General features: G+C 46.5%; 1 protein-coding gene across 5 annotated transcripts in view; it reads right to left on the bottom strand.

Moving 5' to 3' along the window:
- Window positions 1–22704, bottom strand: part of DPF1 (double PHD fingers 1) — a 117794-nt gene that overhangs the window by 37132 nt on the left and 57958 nt on the right. For 4 of the 5 annotated variants that reach the window (XM_056537626.1, XM_056537622.1, XM_056537625.1 and 1 more), the window contains exons 4-6: window positions 4511–4638; window positions 4026–4115; window positions 1953–2031 (exon numbers count right to left, since the gene is read on the bottom strand). In XM_056537626.1, coding sequence (XP_056393601.1) covers window positions 1953–2031; window positions 4026–4115; window positions 4511–4638 — 297 coding nt within the window. The remainder of the gene's footprint in view (window positions 1–1952; window positions 2032–4025; window positions 4116–4510; window positions 4639–22704) is intronic. The other variant, XM_056537623.1, reaches the window with a different exon arrangement.

Raw genomic sequence — 22704 nt, 5'->3', positions numbered from 1 at the left:
GAATGGTCAGCATGTAAGGCTAAATTTTCCTTGCAGTGGACCGCGGCTTTTAAAGTACCGTATATACTCGAGTATAAGCCGAGTTTTTCAGCACGATTTTTCGTGCTGAAAACACCCCCCTCGGCTTATACTCGAGTGAACTCCCCCACCCGCAGTGGTCTTCAACCTGCGGACTTCCAGAGGTTTCAAAACTACATCTCCCAGCAAGCCCGGGCAGCCATCGGCTGTCCGGGCTTGCTGGGAGTTGTAGTTTTGAAACCTCCGGAGGTCCGCAGGTTGAAGACCACTGCGGCCTTCAACATCATCCAGCCCCCTCTCACCCCCTTTAGTTCTGAGTACTCACCTCCGCTCGGCGCTGGTCCGGTCCTGCAGGGCTGTCCGGAGAGGAGGTGGTCCGGTGGCATAGTGGTTCCGGGCTGCTATCTTCACCGGGGAGGCCTCTTCTAAGCGCTTCGGGCCCGGCCTCAGAATAGTCACGTTGCCGTGACAACGACGCAGAGGTGCGTTCATTGCCAACGTACTTATGCGTCATTGTCAAGGCAACGCCTCTATTCCGGGCCGGAAGCGCGGAGAAGAGGCGCCCCCGGTGAAGATAGCAGCCCGGACCACCTCCTCACCGGACCACCTCCTCTCCGGACAGCCCTGCAGGACCGGACCAGCGCCGAGCGGAGGTGAGTACTCAGAACTAAAGGGGGTGAGAGGGGCTGGATGATGTTGAAGGCCGCAGTGGTCTTCAACCTGCGGACCTCCGGAGGTTTCAAAACTACAACTCCCAGCAAGCCCGGACAGCCGATGGCTGCCCGGGCTTGCTGGGAGTTGTAGTTTTGAAACCTCTGGAGGTCCGCATGTTGAAGGCCGCAGTGGTCTTCAACCTGCGGACCTCCGGAGGTTTCAAAACTACAACTCCCAGCAAGCCCGGACAGCCGATGGCTGCCCGGGCTTGCTGGGAGTTGTAGTTTTGAAACCTCTGGAGGTCCGCAGGTTGAAGACCACTGAGGGCGAATGATGAGAAGAGGATGATGAAGGGGGGGGGGTGGGGATGATGAAGGGGGGTGGGGATGATGAAGGGGGGGGGGGGGTGGGATGATTACAAGGGGATGATGAAGGGGGATGTGTGGGATGATAAGGGGATGTGTGGGATGATGACAAGGGGATGATGAAGGGGGGATGTGTGGGATAAGGGGATGTGTGGGATGATGACAAGGGGATGATGAAGGGGGGATGTGTGGGATGATGACAAGGGGATGATGAAGGGGGGATGTGTGGGATGATAAGGGGATGTGTGGGATGATGACAAGGGGATGATGAAGGGGGGATGTGTGGGATGATGACAAGGGGATGATGAGGATGTTAATGACGGGTCTGGATGATGACAGGGGGGGATGAGGTATTTCCCACCCTAGGCTTATACTCGAGTCAATAACTTTTCCTGGGATTTTGGGTTGAAATTAGGGGTCTCGGCTTATACTCGGGTCGGCTTATACTCGAGTATATACGGTATATGAACAAATGCAGACCAGCTTCTTTTATAAAGCCCTTTAAGGGACCATGTACACATTTTCCATAAACTATGGGATTTTCACTGACCTGTGCACACACTGGCATTTCTGGAGCAGGATTTCTGAGTGGAATTTCGGCAACAGACAGAACATGATCATTCTTTCAGCAGAATTCTGCCCGGACTGCATTGCTGTCAATGGGGACAACGCAGGCCCGCGCTGTCATAGTGTTGATTCATTACGTTGGTACATGCTGCACACTGAATTTATGTCATGTGCATGGGCCAATATAATAAATAAATAAAAGCAAAAAACACATACAAGCCAAGTATATATGTTTTAACTAACTGGAAATATTCAGCACAAGAAATCCACTAATGTTGTAAATGAGACATTACATTTCTGCTGTCATTCACATGGTTTTGTAATATGAAACAATGGGGTGAAACTTACTATCACACACATAGGGTTTGTCTCGATCTTCTAATGTTGAAGGATCCTGTCTTTTTTTCATGCCCCCAATCCCACAGGCCTGAGGAAAGAAAATAGCTATAAAAGGAAATCCACGCTTAGTCTATAGGTAGCCACACACATAATATAACTGGCCCAATACAGCTCTAAATTTCCGTTTAAGCGGAATACATACATTTCTTAATATGATGTTTGGGTCATTGTGAAGATTTAAAAAAAATGCATACGGTATATACTCGAGTATAAGCCGAGTTTTTCAGCATGATTTTTCGTGCTGAAAACACCTCCCTCAGCTTATACTCGAGTGAACTCTCCGACTGTCAATCCCTTTCAGTGGTCTTCAACCTTGCGGAACTCCAGATGTTGCAAAACTACAACTCCCAGCATGCCCGGACAGCTATCGGCTGTCCGAGCATGCTGGGAGTTGTAGTTTTGAAACATCTGGAGGTCCGCAGGTTGAAGACCACTGCAGCCTTCGTCATCATCCAGACCCCCTTTAGTTTTCTACTCACCTCCCCTCGGTGGGAAGGAAGGGTGAGCTGGTCCGGGCCATCTATGCTGCAGGGACCGTCCGGTGGGGAGGGTTAGTCGTTCCGGGCTGTCCATCTTCACCGGGGGGCCCTCTTCTCCGCGCTCCGGGCCTGCCCCGGACTAGTGACGTTGCCTTGACGACGACGCACAGGGACGTTCATGCGCGTCTCTGTGCGTCGTCAAGGCAACGTTATTAGAGCGGACGGCGGAGAAGAGGGCCTCCCGGTGAAGATGGACAGCCCGGAACGACTAACCCTCCCCACCGGACGGTCCATGCAGCATAGATGGCCCGGACCAGCTAACCCTTCCTTCCCACCGAGGGGAGGTGAGTAGAAAACTAAAGGGGGGTCTGGATGATGATGAAGGCCGCAGTGGTCTTCAACCTGCGGACCTCCAGATGTTTCAAAACTACAACTCCCAGCATGCCCAGACAGCCGATGGCTGTCCGGGCATGCTGGGAGTTGTAGTTTTTGCAACATCTGGAGGTCCGCAGGTTGAAGACCACTGAGAAGGGATTGACATGCGGTGATGATGAGGTTGATGATGACGGGGGTGATGATGAGGGTGATGATGATGGGGGTGTTAATGACCACTTGATTGATAGGCGGTGATGATGAAGGGGGGGGGGGGGTGGTGGTATGATGACAGGGGGATGATGACAGGCGGTGATGATGAAGGGGGGGATGATGACAGGGTGATGATGACGGGGGTCTGGATGATGACAGGGGGATGATGACATGGGGGGGATGATGTATTTCCCACCCAAGGCTTATAGTCGAGTCAATAACTTTTCCTGGGTTTTTGGGGTGAAATTAGGGGCCTTGGCTTATATTAGGGTTGGCTTATACTCGAGTATATACAGTACTTATCTACCTTGCCTACTCGAGGCTCCCTCTATGACATTTTCAAATTCCCCACTTGTTGCTTGCCGGCAGACTGATCTTGTGATGGTCCGTTTTGTTTCTCTGCTGAGTCAAGTCCGTCTCAAAGTGACAAGCAAAGCGACGAGCAGGAAACCAAAAGACGTGACAGGGGGAGCTCCGATGTGGGGGAGGTGGGGGAGTATGCATTTTTTAATCTTCATAGTGGCCCATACAATGTATTACAAAATGTATGTATCTAGAATTCCTATGTATCTGGAATTACTCTGTCATTAGGTATTGCCTGCTTTATTTGAGGTCAGAAACTAGTGACAAAGAAGCAGCATTACCTCACCTGCCACTGATGCAGTACCTCACTTGCCATCAGACGAGAGAGACGACTGTCTAGTCAATAGATGGACCCCAAAATGCATTAATCATGTTTCATACTATCTATACTTGTCTTACAGGTGGAGCTCATCAATTGATTTTCCAATGTATAGCCACTTCCAAATATCTTTTAACCCTGTACAATTTTATATATAGTATAGCCACCCATGTCCTCCGAGATTCTTCATCATATGTAATCTACGCTCAAATTCCATTTTTAGCCTTATGTAAAGTATCTCACATTCCCGTCTGCCCATTTTCACTGTTTTCTTACCTTTCCTTTTGCTCTGTTCTTGCGTTTTGGCGTGTCATCTTCCAGGTCCTCGCCTTCCATTTCATGTGGGACATCTCCCACCTGTGTCTTCTGGAAACATGGGAACCAAACTTTAAATTTCCCTCCCCTACTATTCACTGTACAATTCCTTAGATGGAGAAAGATTGGTGTTGGACAAGTGGATGGAAAAAGAACCAAGATTGAGGACAGTTTAGATGTCGAATACTAGAAGATCACCATACTTTTGTATGGAATTATTACTTCCATATTTCTATAGGTCATCAGTTTACATCGGTGTGGACACGTAGATGACAGTGGGATTGATAACACAGAGAAAGGAGACACGAGTTCAATTGTCACGTAGAATTAACGGATACACAGACATGAAACAATGGATGAACAATGACAATACACAACACGACATAATGAAATGACGATCATGACGATGGAAGACTACGCCTGAACAGCCGAGAAGCTAATCTCACCTGACAGTCACTAACTATCTCCTCCTCTTTGAGTTCCAACTTCTTGTCCACTGTCTCTGCACATAGTAAGGCTTCTAAGACGGGTCCCTCCGGTAAACTGCTTTCCTTTTTCATAGGAATCTCATAGTCTAAGACAAAAATAAGACATGAATAAGCCTCAAAGTAAGAAGGCCTGAGCCTGTTAAGAAATATTGTTGAAGATAAATATACTTATGGTAACCTTCAGCTGCTATAGACAAGACAATAAATTTACAGCAGCACACTGCAAACACATATATATATATACAGCAACAGGAGAATACAGCAGCACACTGCTAGCACAAAGATATAGATAAAACATGAGTATATAGATGAAACATGAGTATATAGATAAAAAATGAAAAGCTATACAGCTGTAGTGCAATAAATGAAATTATGAAACAGTGAGGTACTTAGCTTGCAAATTTGGCGGCCAAATAGCTTGAACCGTCCCACCTTACCAAGGTCACCTTACCGTGGTGGGACGGTCCAAGCTATTTGGCCGCCAAATTTGCAAGCCAAGTACCTCATTGTTTCATAATTTCATTTATTGCACTACAGCTGTATAGCTTTTCATTTTTTTTATCTATATACTCATGTTTCATCTATATACTCATGTTTTATCTATATCTTTGTGCTAGCAGTGTGCTTCTGTATTCTTCTGTTGCTGTATATTTAGCCCAGCAGCCTGCACCTGTAAGCCAGGTCCATATAATAGTTTGGAATCAATAGTGCTGGCCAACTTATTCTTTGGTTATATATATATGTATATTATTATATTATGAATCAATTACAATTGCTTTACTGCTATAGAAAAAGTTGAGGTACATATTTATCAATTTTGCCTGTTGACAGTTTCTTTTTACCCTTTTTTTTCACTTTGGTTTTCGTGGACATGCATCAAATTTATCATTTGGTGCAAGTTGGTAGTAATTTTGGCTCAAATGTTGAAATCAGCTGTTCACAGCGCCTTTTACACAGAACTTACCCCCACAGAGGACGCGTATTTTACCCCTTGTGCAGCCATTTCGGAGTCCCTCCTGCAGTATATCAGCAAGCGACGTGAGTTATTTTCTTTTGTGGGGTTTATAGCCGCCATGTGAAATGGATTTTATTTTCAACTTGGGTAGTTTGTTTTTTTTTTTTTTAGTGCAGTGGTCTTCAACCTGCGGACATCCAGATGTTGCAAAACTACAATTCCCAGCATGCCCGGACAGCCGTTGGCTGTCCGGGCATGCTGGGAGTCGTAGTTTTGCAACATCTGGAGGTCCGCAGGTTGGAGACCACTGCTTTAGTACTTACCTTTCCTGAACCTGTGCGGCCATGTCCAATTCTGGCTCAACGGAGGGTGAAGGTTCCTCCGAGACAACTATGTCACAGGACAGTATTGAGCAGCCCTGGAGGCGTCGCTGCTTTCACAAAAAAACATTTTTTTGTGTATTTTGAGGCCTTTACATTTTCTGACATTGCCAAGTGTGTTTTCCATGTGCAAAATTTCTTGGCAGGGATTTGCGCCAAAAAAAAACAGGATTTGCACCAAAATTGCACCAAATATCGATTGGCGCAAATGATGAATTACTGACTAAAGTTAAAATCACACACAGGACCGTGTGATTTTGAAAAAGTTGTAAAAATGACAGTGGAGAACATGCGCCAAACTTTGGCGCAAAAAGACACTGCGCCAAAGTATTGTATAAATACCCCCCAATGTGTGTACCATCTCACCATGGTAAGGAGATCTCATCAAGAGGCCCTGAACTAATAGGCTTAGTATTAACCCAGGACAGACATATATAAAGTAAAGGGTGCACGCTGATGAGGTCCCCTCATTTTGGCAGGATGGCAAGGCCGGCGCTACCACAAGGTAGGTGTGGTGGTGCCCTCACTAAAAAGGTAAAATAAGTGGCAATGCGTAACAGTACTGTACACAGCTGGTGTTCTGATTACCCTGCACGCCACGGGCGCGGGACGGTACATACTATCGGATCAAATTGTATTCAGAGAACCTCAACTATTTTAATATAACAGCAATGCAATTCTAATTGATTCCTATTATACATGTATCTTAGTGCTTGCAGTGTGGTGCTGTCATTTTTGTGTCTTTGGCAGCGTGCACCTGCACACTCCTAACAGTTGTTTTGGATGTGCTGACCAAATTTGAGAACCTGGCCAGCGCAAATTTTAAGGAAAAAGAGAAGCAGAGTCAATTGTATGTATTACTCTCCCACTGCTTATGGAGAGCCACTATATTTTCTACAATATTGTACACAGATTGTATTCTTTCACATTGGCTCCTGGTGCCAGTAGGGTTTATCATCTATTTTTGCCACCATGTGTAAGCTACTTCTTGTGGTGGCTGTGGGCCAATTGCTTATTTAAACTCTATAGCAGTGGTCTTCAACCTGCGGACCTCCAGATGTTGCAAAACTACAATTCCCAGCATGCCCGGACAGCCGTTGGCTGTCCGGGCATGCTGGGAGTTGTAGTGTTGCAACATCTGGAGGTCCGCAGGTTGAAGACCACTGCTCTATAGATATGTAGAGATTTTGGAAACTCTCTAACAGAAAACTAAATTGCTAACCACTATAAAGATATTTGAGAATAATTTGTGGTGGCCTGAAAATCTGTCATGTGAAATATCGCCTGGATAAGGGAGTGGTCTTCTCAAAGAGGCGGTCTCTAGAAAAAGGCTTCACTGTATTAATTGAAGTCTATAAGACTCTTTTATTACTGTGGCTTTTCATTGAAAAACCTAGCTTTAAACCAAGCTGTGGCATTTAAATGTGCACTGTCATTTGTAGAGATGAGCGAACTTACAATAAATTTGATTCGTCACAAACTTCTCGGCTCGGCAGTTGATGAATTTTCCTGCATAAATTAGTTCACCTTTCAGGTGCTCCCGTGGGCTGGAAAAGGTGGATACAGTCCTAGGAGACTCTTTCCTAGGACTGTATCCACATTTTCCAGCCCACCGGAGCACCGGAAAGCTGAACTAATTTATGCAGGAAAAGTCAGCAACCGCCGAGCCGAGAAGTTCGTGACGAATCAAATTTACTGTAAGTTCGCTCATCTCTAGTCATTTGCAATAAAATTTTTATATTATGTAGATAATATCATATGTATATTTGTAATATACATTGATTTAAAAATGTGTATATTTTTGGGGTAAAAAAATGCTGTTATTAGCAGCTATTGTCTGTGTGTCTCTGTGCAGAGACAAAATGCAGAAAATGTGGGCAGGACAAGCAGGGCTCTGTACACTGAGGACAAGCAGGGCTCTGTACACTGAGGACAAGCAGGGCTCTGTACACTGAGGACAAGCAGGGATCTGTACACTGAGGACAAGCAGGGCTCTGTACACTGAGGACAAGCAGGGATCTGTACACTGAGGACAAGCAGGGATCTGTACACTGAGGACAAGCAGGGCTCTGTACACTGAGGACAAGCAAGGCTCTGTACACTGAGGACAAGCAAGGCTCTGTACACTGAGGACACGCAGGGCTCTGTACACTGAGGACACGCAGGGCTCTGTACACTGAGGACACGCAGGGCTCTGTACACTGAGGACACGCATGGCTCTGTACACTGAGGGCACGCAGGGCTCTGTACACTGAGGACACGCAGGGCTCTGTATACTGAGGACACGCAGGGCTCTGTACACTGAGGACAAGCAGGGATCTGTGTACTGAGGACAAGCAGGGCTCTGTGTACTCAGGACAATCTTGGCTCTGTACACTGAGGATAAGCAGGGCTCTGTACACTGAGGACAAGCCGCGCTCTGTACACTGAGGACAAGCCGGGCTCTGTACACTGAGGACAAGCCGGGCTCTGTGCACTGAGGACAAGAAGGGTTCTGTGCACTGAGGACAAGCAGGGCTCTGTACACTGAGGACAAGCAAGGCTCTGTACACTGAGGAAAAGTAGGGCTCTGTGTACTGAGGACACGCAGGGCTCTGTACACTGAGGCACGCAGGGCTCTGTATACTGAGGACACGCAGGGCTCTGTACACTGAGGACAAGCAGGGATCTGTACACTGCGGACAAGCAGTGCTCTGTACACTGAGGACACGCAGGGCTCTGTACACTGAGGACACGCAGGGCTCTGTACACTGAGGACACGCAGGGCTCTGTACACTGAGGACAAGCAGGGCTCTGTACACTGAAGACAAGCAGAGCTCTGTACACTGAGGACAATCAGAGCTCTGTACACTGAGGACAAGCAGGGCTCTGTACACTGAGGACAAGCAGGGCTCTGTACACTGAGGACAAGCAGGGCTCTGTACATTGCGGACAAGCAGGGCTCTGTACACTGCGGACAAGCAGGGCTCTGTACACTGAGGACAAGCAGGGCTCTGTACACTGCGGACAAGCAGGGCTCTGTACACTGCAGACAAGCAGGGAACTGTACACTGCGGACAAGCTGGGATCTGTACCCTGAGGATAAGCAGGGCTCTGTACACTGAGGACAAGCAGGGCTCTGTTCACTGAGGACAAGCAAGGATCTGTACACTGAGGACATGCAGGGCTCTGTACACTGAGGACAAGCAGGGCTCTGTACACTGAGGACAAGCAGGGCTCTGTTCACTGAGGACAAGCAAGGATCTGTACACTGAGGACAAGCAGGGCTCTGTACTGTACACTGAGGAAAAGCAGGGCTCTGTACACTGCGGACAAGCAGGGCTCTGTACACTGAGGACAAGCAGGGCTCTGTACACTGTGGACAAGCAGGGCTCTGTACACTGAGGACAAGCAGGGCTCTGTACACTGAGGACAAGCAGGGCTCTGTTCACTGAGGACAAGCAAGGATCTGTACACTGAGGACATGCAGGGCTCTGTACACTGAGGACAAGCAGGGCTCTGTACACTGAGGACAAGCAGGGCTCTGTACACTGAGGACAAGCAAGGATCTGTACACTGAGGACAAGCAGGGCTCTGTACTGTACACTGAGGAAAAGCAGGGCTCTGTACACTGCGGACAAGCAGGGCTCTGTACACTGCGGACAAGCAGGGCTCTGTACACTGAGGACAAGCAGGGCTCTGTACACTGCAGACAAGCAGGGAACTGTACACTGCGGACAAGCTGGGATCTGTACCCTGAGGATAAGCAGGGCTCTGTGTACTGAGGACAAGCAGGGCTCTGTGTACTCAGGACAATCTTGGCTCTGTACACTGAGGATAAGCAGGGCTCTGTACACTGAGGACAAGCCGCGCTCTGTACACTGAGGACAAGCCGGGCTCTGTACACTGAGGACAAGCCGGGCTCTGTGCACTGAGGACAAGAAGGGTTCTGTGCACTGAGGACAAGCAGGGCTCTGTACACTGAGGACAAGCAAGGCTCTGTACACTGAGGACAAGTAGGGCTCTGTGTACTGAGGACAAGTAGGCTCTGTACACTGAGGACAAGCCGGGCTCTGTACACTGAGGACAAGCCGGGCTCTGTACAGTGAGGAGAAGCCGGGCTCTGTACACTGAGGACAAGCCGGGCTCTGTACACTGAGGACAAGCCGGGCTCTGTACACTGAGGACAAGCCGGGCTCTGTACACTGAGGACAAGCCGGGCTCTGTACACTGAGGACAAGCCGGGCTCTTTACACTGAGGACAAGCCGGGCTCTGTACACTGAGGACAAGCCGGGCTCTGTACACTGAGGACAAGCCGGGCTATGTACACTGAGGACAAGCCGGGCTATGTACACTGAGGACAAGCCGGGCTCTGTACACTGAGGACACGCCGAGCTCTGTACACTGAGGACAAGCAGGGCTCTGTACACTGAGGACAAGCAGGGCTCTGTACACTGTGGACAAGCAGGGCTCTGTTCACTGAGGACAAGCAAGGATCTGTACACTGAGGACATGCAGGGCTCTGTACACTGAGGACAAGCAGGGCTCTGTACACTGAGGACAAGCAGGGCTCTGTTCACTGAGGACAAGCAAGGATCTGTACACTGAGGACAAGCAGGGCTCTGTACTGTACACTGAGGAAAAGCAGGGCTCTGTACACTGCGGACAAGCAGGGCTCTGTACACTGCGGACAAGCAGGGCTCTGTACACTGAGGACAAGCAGGGCTCTGTACACTGAGGACAAGCAGGGCTCTGTACCCTGAGGACAAGCAAGGATCTGTACCCTGAGGACAAGCAAGGATCTGTACCCTGAGGACAAGCAGGGCTCTGTACTGTACACTGAAGAAAAGCAGGGCTCTGTACACTGCGGACAAGCAGGGCTCTGTACACTGAGGACAAGCAGGGCTCTGTACACTGAGGACATGCAGGGCTCTGTACACTGAGGACAAGCAGGGCTCTGTACACTGAGGACAAGCAGGGCTCTGTACACTGAGGACAAGCAGGGCTCTGTTCACTGAGGACAATCAAGGATCTGTACACTGAGGACAAGCAGGGCTCTGTACTGTACACTGAGGAAAAGCAGGGCTCTGTACACTGCGGACAAGCAGGGCTCTGTACACTGCGGACAAGCAGGGCTCTGTACACTGAGGACAAGTAGGGCTCTGTACACTGAGGACAAGCAGGGCTCTGTTCACTGAGGACAAGCAAGGATCTGTACACTGAGGACAAGCAGGGCTCTGTACTGTACACTGAGGAAAAGCCGGGCTCTGTACACTGCGGACAAGCAGGGCTCTGTACACTGCGGACAAGCAGGGCTCTGTACACTGAGGACAAGTAGGGCTCTGTGCAATGAGGACAAGCAGGGATCTGTACACTGCGGACAAGCTGGGATCTGTACCCTGAGGACAAGCAGGGCTCTGTGTACTGAGGACAAGCAGGGCTCTGTGTAGTCAGGACAATCTTGGCTCTGTACACTGAGGATAAGCAGGGCTCTATACACTGAGGACAAGCAGAGCTCTGTACACTGAGGACAAGCAGGGCTCTGTACACTGAGGAAAAGCAGGGCTCTGTACACTGAGGACAAGCAGGGCTCTGTACACTGAGGACAAGCAGGGCTCTGTACACTGAGGACATGCAGGGCTCTGTACACTGAGGACAAGCAGGGCTCTGTACACTGAGGACAAGCAGGGCTCTGTTCACTGAGGACTAGCAAGGGTCTGTACACTGAGGACAAGCAGGGCTCTGTACTGTACACTGAGGAAAAGCAGGGCTCTGTACACTGCGGACAAGCAGGGCTCTGTACACTGCGGACAAGCAGGGCTCTGTACACTGAGGACAAGCAGGGCTCTGTACACTGAGGACAAGCAGGGCTCTGTACACTGAGGACAAGCAAGGATCTGTACACTGAGGACAAGCAGGGCTCTGTACTGTACACTGAGGAAAAGCAGGGCTCTGTACACTGCGGACAAGCAGGGCTCTGTACACTGCGGACAAGCAGGGCTCTGTGCAATGAGAACAAGCAGGGATCTGTACACTGCGGACAAGCTGGGATCTGTACCCTGAGGACAAGCAGGGCTCTGTGTACTGAGGACAAGCAGGGCTCTGTGTACTCAGGACAATCTTGGCTCTGTACACTGAGGATAAGCAGGGCTCTGTACACTGAGGAAAAGCCGCGCTCTGTACACTGAGGACAAGCCGGGCTCTGTGCACTGAAGACAAGCCGGGCTCTGTGCACTGAGGACAAGCAGGGCTCTGTACACTAAGGACAAGTAGGGCTCTGTGTACTGAGGACAAGTAGGCTCTGTACACTAAGGACAAGCAGGGCTCTGTACACTGAGGACAAGCCGGGCTCTGTACAGTGAGGACAAGCCGGGCTCTGTACAGTGAGGACAAGCCGGGCTCTGTACACTGAGGACAAGCCGGGCTCTGTACACTGAGGACAAGCCGGGCTCTGTACACTGAGGACAAGCCGGGCTCTGTACACTGAGGACAAGCCGGGCTCTGTACACTGAGGACAAGCCGGGCTCTGTACACTGAGGACAAGCCGGGCTCTGTACACTGAGGACAAGTAGGGCTCTGTGTACTGAGGACAAGGAGGCTCTGTACACTGAGGACAAGCCGGGCTCTGTACAGTGAGGACAAGCCGGGCTCTGTACAGTGAGGACAAGCCGGGCTCTGTACACTGAGGACAAGCCGGGCTCTGTACACTGAGGACAAGCCGGGCTCTGTACACTGAGGACAAGCCGGGCTCTGTACACTGAGGACAAGCCGGGCTCTGTATACTGAGGACAAGAAGAGATCTGTACACCGAGGACATGCAGGGCTCTGTACACCGAGGAGAAGCAGGGCTCTGTGCACTGGGACAAGCAGAGCTCTGTGCAGTGCGGACAAGCAGGGCTCTGTGCAGTGAGGACAAGCAGGGTTCTGTGTACTGAGGACAAGCAGAGCTCTGTGCACTGAGGACAAGCAGGGCTCTGTGTACTGAGGACAAGCAGAGCTCTGTGCACTGAGGACAAGCAGGGCTCTGTGTACTGAGGACAATCAGAACTCTGTGCACTGAGGACAAGCAGGGCTCTGTGCAGTGAGGACAAGCAGAGCTCTGTGCAGTGAGGACAAGCAGAGCTCTGTGCACTGAGGACAAACAGAGCTCTGTGCAGTTAGGACAAGCAGGGCTCTGTACAGTGAGGACAAGCAGGGCTCTGTACACTAAGGACAAGCAGGGCTCTGAACACTGAGGACAAGCAGGGCGCTGTGTACTGAGGACAAGCAGGGCTCTGTACACTGAGGACAAGCAGGGCTCTGTGTATTGAGGACAAGCAGGGCTCTGTGTACTGAGGACAAGCAGAACTCTGTGCACTGAGGAAAAGCAGAACTCTGTGCACTGAGGACAAGCAGTGCTCTGTGCACTGAGGACAAGCAGGGCTCTGTACACTGAGGACAAGAAGGGCTGTGTGCACTAAGGACAAGAAGGGCTGTGTGCACTGAGGACAAGAAGGGCTCTGTGCAGTGAGGACAATAATGGGCTCTGTGCACTGAGGAAAAGAGGGACTCTGTACACTGAGGACAAGAAGAGATCTGTGCAGTGAGGACAAGCAGGGTTCTGTGTACTGAGGACAAGCAGGGCTCTGTGCACTGAGGACAAGCAGGGCTCTGTGTACTGAGGACAAGCAGAGCTCTGTGCACTGAGGACAAGCAGGGCTCTGTGTACTGAGGACAAGCAGAACTCTGTGCAGTGAGGACAAGCAGGGCTCTGTGCAGTGAGGACAAGCAGAGCTCTGTGCACTGAGGACAAGCAGAGCTCTGTGCACTGAGGACAAACAGCTCTGTGCAGTTAGGACAAGCAGGGCTCTGTGCACTAAGGACAAGCAGTGCTCTGTACACTGAGGACAAGCAGGGCTCTGTACACTAAGGACAAGCAGGGCTCTGTACACTGAGGACAAGCAGGGCTCTTTACACTGAGGACAAGCAGGGCTCTGTGCACTAAGGCTCTGTTACACGCTCCCGGCTCACACAGCAGGATGATTGACAAGCCAGGAGCCTGCACAGATCCCTGCTTGTCCCACCCACACTTGTATTTTGTCCCAGTCAAAACACACACGCTATAGCTACAGGAATAAGACAGCATTTTTTTAACCAAAAATATAAACATTTTTTAAGCAATGTTTATTACAAATATACAGTCATGGCCGTAAATGTTGGCACCATTGAAATTTTTCAAGAAAATGAAGTATTTCTCACAGAAAAGGATTGCAGTAACACATGTTTTGCTATACAGATGTTTATTCCCTTTGTGTGTATTTGAACTAAACCAAAAAAGGGAGGAAAAAAAGCAAATTGGACATAATGTCCCACCAAACTCCAAAAATGGACTGGACAAAATTATTGGCACCCTAATTTAATATTTGGTTGCACACCCTTTGGAAAAAAATAACTGAAATCAGTGGCTTCCTATAACCATCAATAATCTTCTTACACCTCTCAGCCGGAATGTTGGATCACTCTTCTTTTACAAACTGCTCCAGGTCTCTCTTATTGGAAGGCGCCTTTTCCCAACAGCAATTTTAAGATCTCTCCACTGGTGTTTAATGGGATTTAGATCTGGACCCATTGCGGGCCACTTCAGAACTCTCCAGCGCTTTGTTGCCATCCATTTCTGGGGGCTTTTTGATGTATGTTTGGGGTCATTGTCCTGCTGGAAGACCCAAGATCTCGGATGCAAACCCAGCTTTCTGACACTGGGCTGTACAGTCGACCCAAAATCCATTGGTAATCCTCAGATTTCATGATGCCTTGTACACATTCAAGGCACCCAGTGCCAGAGGCAGCGAAACAGCCCCAAAACATCACTGACCCTCCACCATATTTCACTGTAGGTACTGTGTTCTTTTCTTTGTAGGCCTCATTCTGTTTCCGGTAAACAGTAGAATGATGAGCTTTACCAAAAAGCTCTATCTTGGTCTTATTTGTCCAAAAGACGTTTTCCCAGAAGGATTTTGGATTACTCAAGTTCATTTTGGCAAAATTTAGTCTTGCTTTTTTATGTCTCTGTGTCAGCAGTGGGGTCCTCCTGGGTCTCCTGCCATAGCGTTTCATTTCATTTAAATGTCGATGGACAGTTCGCGCTGACACTGATGCTCCCTGAGCCTGCAGGACAGCCTAAATATCTTTGGAACTTGTTTGGGGCTGCTTATCCACCATCCAAACTATCCTGCGTTGACACCTTTGATCAATTTTTCTCTTACGTCCACACCCAGGGAGATTAGCTACAGTGCCATGGGTTGTAAACTTCTTGATAATGTTGCGCACTGTGGACAAAGGCAAATCTAGATCTCTGGAGATGGACTTGTAACCTTGAGATTGTTGATATTTTCCAAAATTTTGGTTCTCAAGTCCTCAGACAGTTCTCTTCTCCTCTTTCTGTTGTCCATGCTTAGTGTGGCACACACAGACACACAATGCAAAGACTAAGTGTACTTCTCTCCTTTTTATCTGCTTTCAGGTGTGATTTGTATATTGCCCACACCTGTTACTTTCCCCAGGTGAGTTTTAAGGAGCATCACATACTTGAAACAATCTTATTTTTCCACAACTTTGAAAGGGTGCCAATAATTTTGTCCAGCCCATTTTTGGAGTTTGGTGACATTATGTCCAATTTGCTTTTTTTCCTCCCTTTTTGGTTTAGTTTCAATACACACAAAGGGAATAAACATGTGTATAGCAAAACATGTGTTACTGCAATCCTTTTCTGTGAGAAATACTTCATTTTCTTGAAAAATTTCAGGGGTGCCAACATTTACGGCCATGACTGTACGTAGAATGTTATTATCTACATTATTTAAAAAGTTTGCAAATGACATGTACACTTTAGGAAGTGTCCGGGAGGCAGTCTCTCTGGCTTTCCTCCATCCTGCCTGACAGCTTGATTGACTGGTTTCTCTTTATACACAAAGCCAGGAGAGACCTGTCAATAAAGCTGGGCTGGGTTTGGGGAAAGCCAAGGACACCTCCCTCTGGACACTTCCCTGATACAACAGCTCGGTGCAAAGCTACAGTTTTCTATGAAATTCAGCAGCATTTTAAAGTAAAATTTAGTTGGCAATGATGAATGAGCCAGTAGGGAACTGATGCTGCCCATGGTTTAGGCAGCATAAATCTGCTGACACACTCCCTCTAGGAAACGTCAACATAATGTTCCAATTCTCTGCATGACTTGTATACTTCCCATTGGGAGACTGATTCATTATTTTCTTATGAAAAAAAGGTAAAGATCAGTTTTCACAGGTAAATTTTGCAACATTCTGAAAAATCTTTTAGTGGATTATTGATCGACATTCTGATCATAAGAACTCAACATCGCTAAGGCTTGATTTACATATGTACGGCATCTGGCTGTCACGCACCTGAATACGGGCTGTCACAAACTGGATATGGATCCTCTACCTGTGTGGCTGATGACTCGGACCGTATCGGGGAGCGGAGTCTAAGGTGCCGCTGGTCTTCACCAGAGCCCGCTGCAAAGCAGGATGGATTTGCTGCGGCAGGCGACACCCATGTCGCTACCCCCGACACGGCTCGACCACACAGGTAACTGGGCAAGGCTAGGTACCAGAGGATGAGGCATAGGCGTAGTCAACGTAGCAGAAGGTCAAGGCAGGCGGCAAAGGTTCGGAGTCAGTAAACGTAGCAGGAAGGTCTGGAACACTGGTATGGCAAAAACAGGCTATGGGAACGCTTTCTCTTAGGCAATGATCACTGAAGATCTGGCAGGGGGGTGTGGGAGGTGCAACAATTTATAATGTGCTGTTCAGGTGCATTACTAATTATGGGCGCACTGGCCCTTTAAATTTCAAAGCACCGCTGCTTGCGCGCCCTAAGGGACGGGGACGTGCACACCGAGGTTGAGAGGAAGCAGCAGGAGCGGAGCGCGGTAATGGACGAGCCGGGATGCGAATCACCGGCCCCGATGGGAGTAGGGGACACGGGGATGCTGCGCTCGCGGCCGGAGTCAGCGGCCGGAGCGCAGCATGTTACACTGGCTTAGCCGAAACTCACCACAACTGACGAAGTGCATCACATGCATAGGATCTGGCATAAGTTATTGTGTATGCCGGACAGGGGAATGCAGCAAGATGCATTCCCCCGTCCATCACCCGTGAAATTATTCTGAATTGTCCCATTGAAATGAATGGGATCAGTTCTGCAATCAGTTTCCCTCTGGTGCGCCCAGGAGGGGAGAAGCTGCCGGACGACTGATATATGTAAAGGGGGCCTTACAAGGCCTATTGAAAATCAAGCTACCTCGACTAACTCACTTACTGCCATCTGAATACAGTACAAAACACAAATAATGGAGTTCAAAAAGTGAACGTGACCCCCAAAAATGTAACATTTTTGGAAAATCAGTTTCCATAATTAATTACATTATGGTTACTTTCTTTTAGTTTAAATAAATTGATTACATTAATTAGACGTCATAAATTGACGTCCATAAAAGGGGACATGAGAAAGGGAAATGGGGACTGTGGATGTATACCTTTCGGTACAATCCAGGACTGTCTCCTGCCCTTCATATTAGGCACAGTAATCTTGGAGAGCCATTAGCTATCATTAGCAGAGTTAATGCCATAAAAAGACACTTCTCACTGCAATTAGCCATAAAAAGCCAATCAGCGTGTAGGCGGCGAGTAATCAGTGCAGAGGGGAGGGAGAGCAGGGGCTCCTTTCGAGGTTTGCATGGGATCTGCAGTTTTTCATGACAGCAGCTGACCCCCATACAGCAGAAGGAGTTGGTAAAAAACCTCTTCACTTTCTTCAGTTTAATCAAGTGATGTTATTCTGTGTTTTTGGCCTGACCTTGAGACATGTTTCCTTGCACTATCCCGGCTTTAGTATTTGTAAAAATAAAAAGCCTTTGATTCCCAGTCAGTTATATGCTGACAATAGTGACATACAAATAAAATAAAATAAAAAATCAAGAACTCTCCACAAAGTCTTTAAAGGGGTACTCCGCTGCTCAGCGTTTGGAACAAACTGTTATGGACGCTGGAGGCGGCGCCGAGAGCTCGTGACGTCATAGCCCCGCCCCCTCATGACGTCACAACCCACCCCCTCATGATACCATGCCCCGCCCCCTCAATGCAAGTCTATGGGAGGGGGCGTGTCCCGCCCCCTCCCATAGACTTGCATTGAGGGGGTGGGGCTATGACATCACAAGCTCCCGACACCGTCTCCAGCATTGGGAACAGTTTGTTCCAAACTCTGAGCAGCGGAATATCCCTTTAACGCAGTGTTTTCCAAACAGTGTGCATCCAGCTGTTGCACAACTACAACTCCCAGCATGGCCGGACAGCTGAAGAAACTGCTTTAGAGTAACCCATCATCTTTAAAATTCTATCTCATCTACGGGCAGCACGTTATAGAGCAGAAGAGCTGAGCAGATATATAAGACTATGTTCACGCTGCGGAATTTCCGAGCTGTATTCTGCTGGAAAAATTCTGCTCGGAAATTCTGCAAAATTTACTGCACATTGGGGGATATTTACTAAAGATTTCACAACGTTTTTTTCTTGGGTTTTGCGCCAGAAATTCGGCAAGCGTTACATGTGCCTAAATCTGTGACCAAAAACCCTTCAAACCCAACCATCACTTCATTTTCATCCAAAAACCTGAGAAAAGGGCATGTCTGCCATGAAAAGGTGCGTGGTCACTAAAAAAAAAAAAAATTTAAATAAAAATTAAAAAAGGGCGTGTCCCAACAGTTTTGAAAAATCCCAACATATTTACTAATGTTCCCACAGAAAATAAGGTGGAAAAGCAGACAGTTTAGAACAGTTGTAAAAAAAAAAAGCAAAAAGGGAAAAGTGCTAAATGTAGCAAAAAAATTTGTAAATACCGTGGAAAAATATCTGTCGGGGAAAAAAAAAACCACAAAGAAAACTAAACTTCACTCTTAGTAGATCAAGGCCATTGTGTTAAATGGGGATTCCGCTGTAATATTCACACGTCAGAATTTTCACATTTTGGATTCTGCAAAAAAAAAATGTCCTTAAATTTCATGGAATTCTGCGGCGGAATTCCTTCGAAGTCAATGGGGCTTTGCATTCAGGCCAGAATCTTTGTGTTGAGCGCACAGAAATTCCGCCCAAATTCCGGAAAACTGCAAAAAAAAATTCTGCAGCAAGCTTTTCAGAACAGAATTTAAGCGGAATCACAGTATTTTCATCATGTGAACATAGCCTAATTTATAAGCCTGTAATAGATTGCCCAGGCCACATTGTAAAAAGAGCCTATTACACGGCTCGGTAGTCGTTGCTGTAATCGACCGTAAGCAGCCAATCGCCTGTTACAAGGGGAGATGATTCTTTTTTACCTGTCAAAAGGACCCAATCAGCTGATGAATGACTTGCTGCACATTGCTTACCAGTATCAGCCAAGTACAGGTGAAACTCGAAAAATTAGAATACTGTGCAAAGTCCATTTATTTTAGTAATGCAACTTAAAGGGGTTCTCCGTTGCTTAAACATCTTATCCCCTATCCAAAGGATAGGGGATAAGATGCCTGATCGCGGCAGTCCCGCTGCTGGGGACCCCCGGGATCATGCACGCGGCACCCTGTTTATAATCAGTCCCCCGAAGCGTGTTCGCTTCGGGACTGATTACCGGCGACTACAGGGCGGGTGGCGTGTGACTGCCAGCGGCGGGACTCCCGCGATCAGGCATCTTATCCCCTATCCTTTGGAAAGGAGATAAGATGTTTAAGCACCGGAGAACCCCTTTAAAGGGGTTATCCAGGAAAAAAATTTTTTTTATATATCAACTGGCTCCAGAAAGTTAAACAGATTTGTAAATTGCTTCTATTAAAAAATCTTAATCCTTTCAGTACTTATGAGCTTCTGAAGTTAAGTTTTTTTCTTTTCTGTCTAAATCCTCTCTGATAATTCCCATAGCAAACCTGTTCTAAACTGGGCGTTTCCCGAGACAGGTGTCATCAGAGAGCACTTAGACAGAAAAGAACAACCTTAACTTCAGAAGCTCATAAGTTCTGAAAGGATTAAGATAATAAGTAATTTACAAATCTGTTTAACTTTCTGGAGCCAGTTGATATATAAAAAAATGTTTTTTCCTGGAATACCCCTTTAAAAGGTGAAACTAATATATGAGAGACTCATTACATGCAAAGCAAGAAAGTTCAAGCCATGATTTGTCATAATTGTGATGATTATGGCTTACTGCTCATGAAAACCCCAAAGCCATGTCATCTGCTGGTGTTGGTCACTGTGCTTCAATAAGTCCAGGGTCAACGTATCCCTCTACCAGGAGATTTTGGAGCACTTCATGCTTCCTTTCCATTAATTAAATACAATGGACTTTTGCACGATATTCAAATTTTTCGAGTTTCACCTGTATATTTTTTCCCCTAATAAGCTAGTGCCTGGAGGATGGGGACATGTCTTGCAAATGTGATGCTTGCAAGCACAGTGCAAGGAACTTCCTTTACCTTACCGTCGGTTAATAGGGGCATCAGGAACACACACACGTCTCACCTTAATTTCCTGAATTCCAAAAGCAAGTGGACCTCCCCTTTAACTTCCACAAATTCAATGTGTTAACCTTTTTTCATTTCCATCAAATTGGAAACTGATGCATCAATCATTGAAATTTGAATTGGATGAAAAAAAAATTAGCCAAGTTTATGGTAATTCTTATATGGAAATACAATCCATTCCAATTAGTTTTTTTAGCCGTTGTAATGTTGTGGATCTTATGTACGACAGGAAACTCTTTCTTAGAGTCTGTGAAAAAAATTATAAGTCCATTGTTTTTTTTTTGTTTTGTTTTTTCATGTTTGGTGGTATTCGAGTAGGTCATTTTGACTTTCATTATCAAAGTCATGTTATTAGTATGATGAGCTATAGACAAAAAATAATTAGAATCTCTTCTGTTCATTATGGTTTTCCAATTTGGCCATATAACATTTTCTCCGTCCATGATTTTTTGGTAATTTCCAGAAAAAAAAATTTAGGTTAGCAATCCTGATGTAGAAGTGAATTTCCTTCCTACATAATATTATTACAGAGGTCCCTCAAGTTACAATATTAATTGGTTCCAGGACGACCATTGTATGTTGAAACCATTGTATGTTGAGACCATAACTCTATGGAAAACTGGTAATTGGTTCTGAAGCCACCAAAATGTCATCCAAAAAATAGGAAAAAGTGAGGTTTAAAGAAAAATAAGTAGATAACTAATAGAGATAAAGCAAGTCCTTACATATTAAAGTAAGATAGATCTGCTGGAACATGTAAATCACTGTCTATGTAGAGGACAGGAGCTTCTTCGGGGTCCTGTACAGTACAAACACAATGTCCTAAAAAAGTAACATGAAGCCGCCCTCACCAGGTGTCCAAAGGAGCAGCTAAATGTAGCATAGGTAAAGAGTAGTACAGAACATGTAATATCTCCCTGTACTGTAGGGGGCGCTACCAGACAGCCAGTCAGTGCATACGCTTCAGTAATACAGGGGTTTTACCAGTAAAATGCCCATTCTGATTGGTCGGTACTTCCAGCCATTGACATGTTTCACAGATCTGGACTGTCCGTAGCATTGCATGTTGTGTCTGGTTTCAGGTTACATTGGTCCAGAAAAGATCATTGTATGTTGAAACTATTGTATGTTGAGGCCATTGTAAGTTGAGTGATCACTGTACTGGCTGTAGCTTAGAGTTTTAATGACCATACCTTCAACCAATCATCCCGTCTATTGATCTATACCTGTTGGTATGGTCTGGTAAAATGCACCTCAAAAGGTGAAGATTAAGCAAGTTTGCTCACAATTTTTACAATGGTTTGCAATAATTTCTAGGTGGACTACTGATGAAGTATAAAACATAGGGAATCAAGTGTTGCAAGACATGCATGATCTTGGTTCATAATGATATGGTCCATTGTCAAATACCCTAATTAGTCAGATGCCATGACTAAGAACCATGTGGTTCAAAACAAGTCATAGTTTTCTTGTGTTTTTTTTTTTTTTTTGTCCTTATCTTTTTTACTTTTAATGATGTGGTAATAAAATTTTGGATTTTGGAGCTGGAGATCATTCCATATTGTTCTTATTCTTTGTTTGGCCTGATATTAGATAACAGCTGGTATCGTGTTATCCTTAGAAAAATGGGAGATAAGCAAGTTTTTAAGACCTCCTAGGTCCCTTCATCAGGCATATTACCTGACAAGGTAACATGCCTGACCTGATATTGGAACCTTATGAATGAGTTACTCCAAACTGGACCCAGTACCAGATCTTTTAGACTTATAAACAGGTCTTGTAAATTAATGTATAATCTAACATCCATCTGCCGGCACACACTTTGGCCAATCATTAAATATTAGCATTGACACTGGCCTAGTCATGAGGCTCACAGACCGTAGCCGGGCCCAGATTTTAATCTGTGATTTTTCCATCTCTAACAGCCTAGGCTCCTAGTTTTTACACTGAATCCAAAAAATATAACAAATATATTTTAAATGTAAATAATTTTTGTGACGAAAAAAAACTATATATATCTGCATTTTTTTTAATTTCATTTTATATATGGTTTTTATATTCTGATCAGTAGGACTCCTTTTTTTTTTATATATATATCAGAAGTGAAATTGCATTTTCTTTCCAGACAAGTATACAAAAAAAAAAAAGGGCATTAATACGTCTGGTCATGTGGTTTGATAGTTTCCATGGCAACTGCTTTTTTCATTTACCGAATAGCTGAATTAAAAAAAAAAAAAAAAAAAAACGGAAGAAAAATGTGAGAGGAAAAAAAAAAGGGGGAAGGGAGGAAAA

This window comes from Hyla sarda, chromosome 9 (genome assembly GCF_029499605.1).
Source record: "Hyla sarda isolate aHylSar1 chromosome 9, aHylSar1.hap1, whole genome shotgun sequence".
Classification (NCBI taxonomy): Eukaryota; Metazoa; Chordata; class Amphibia; order Anura; family Hylidae; genus Hyla; species Hyla sarda.
The sequence above is the reverse complement of the archived record's forward strand: the minus strand, read 5'-3'. Positions and strand labels throughout refer to the sequence as shown.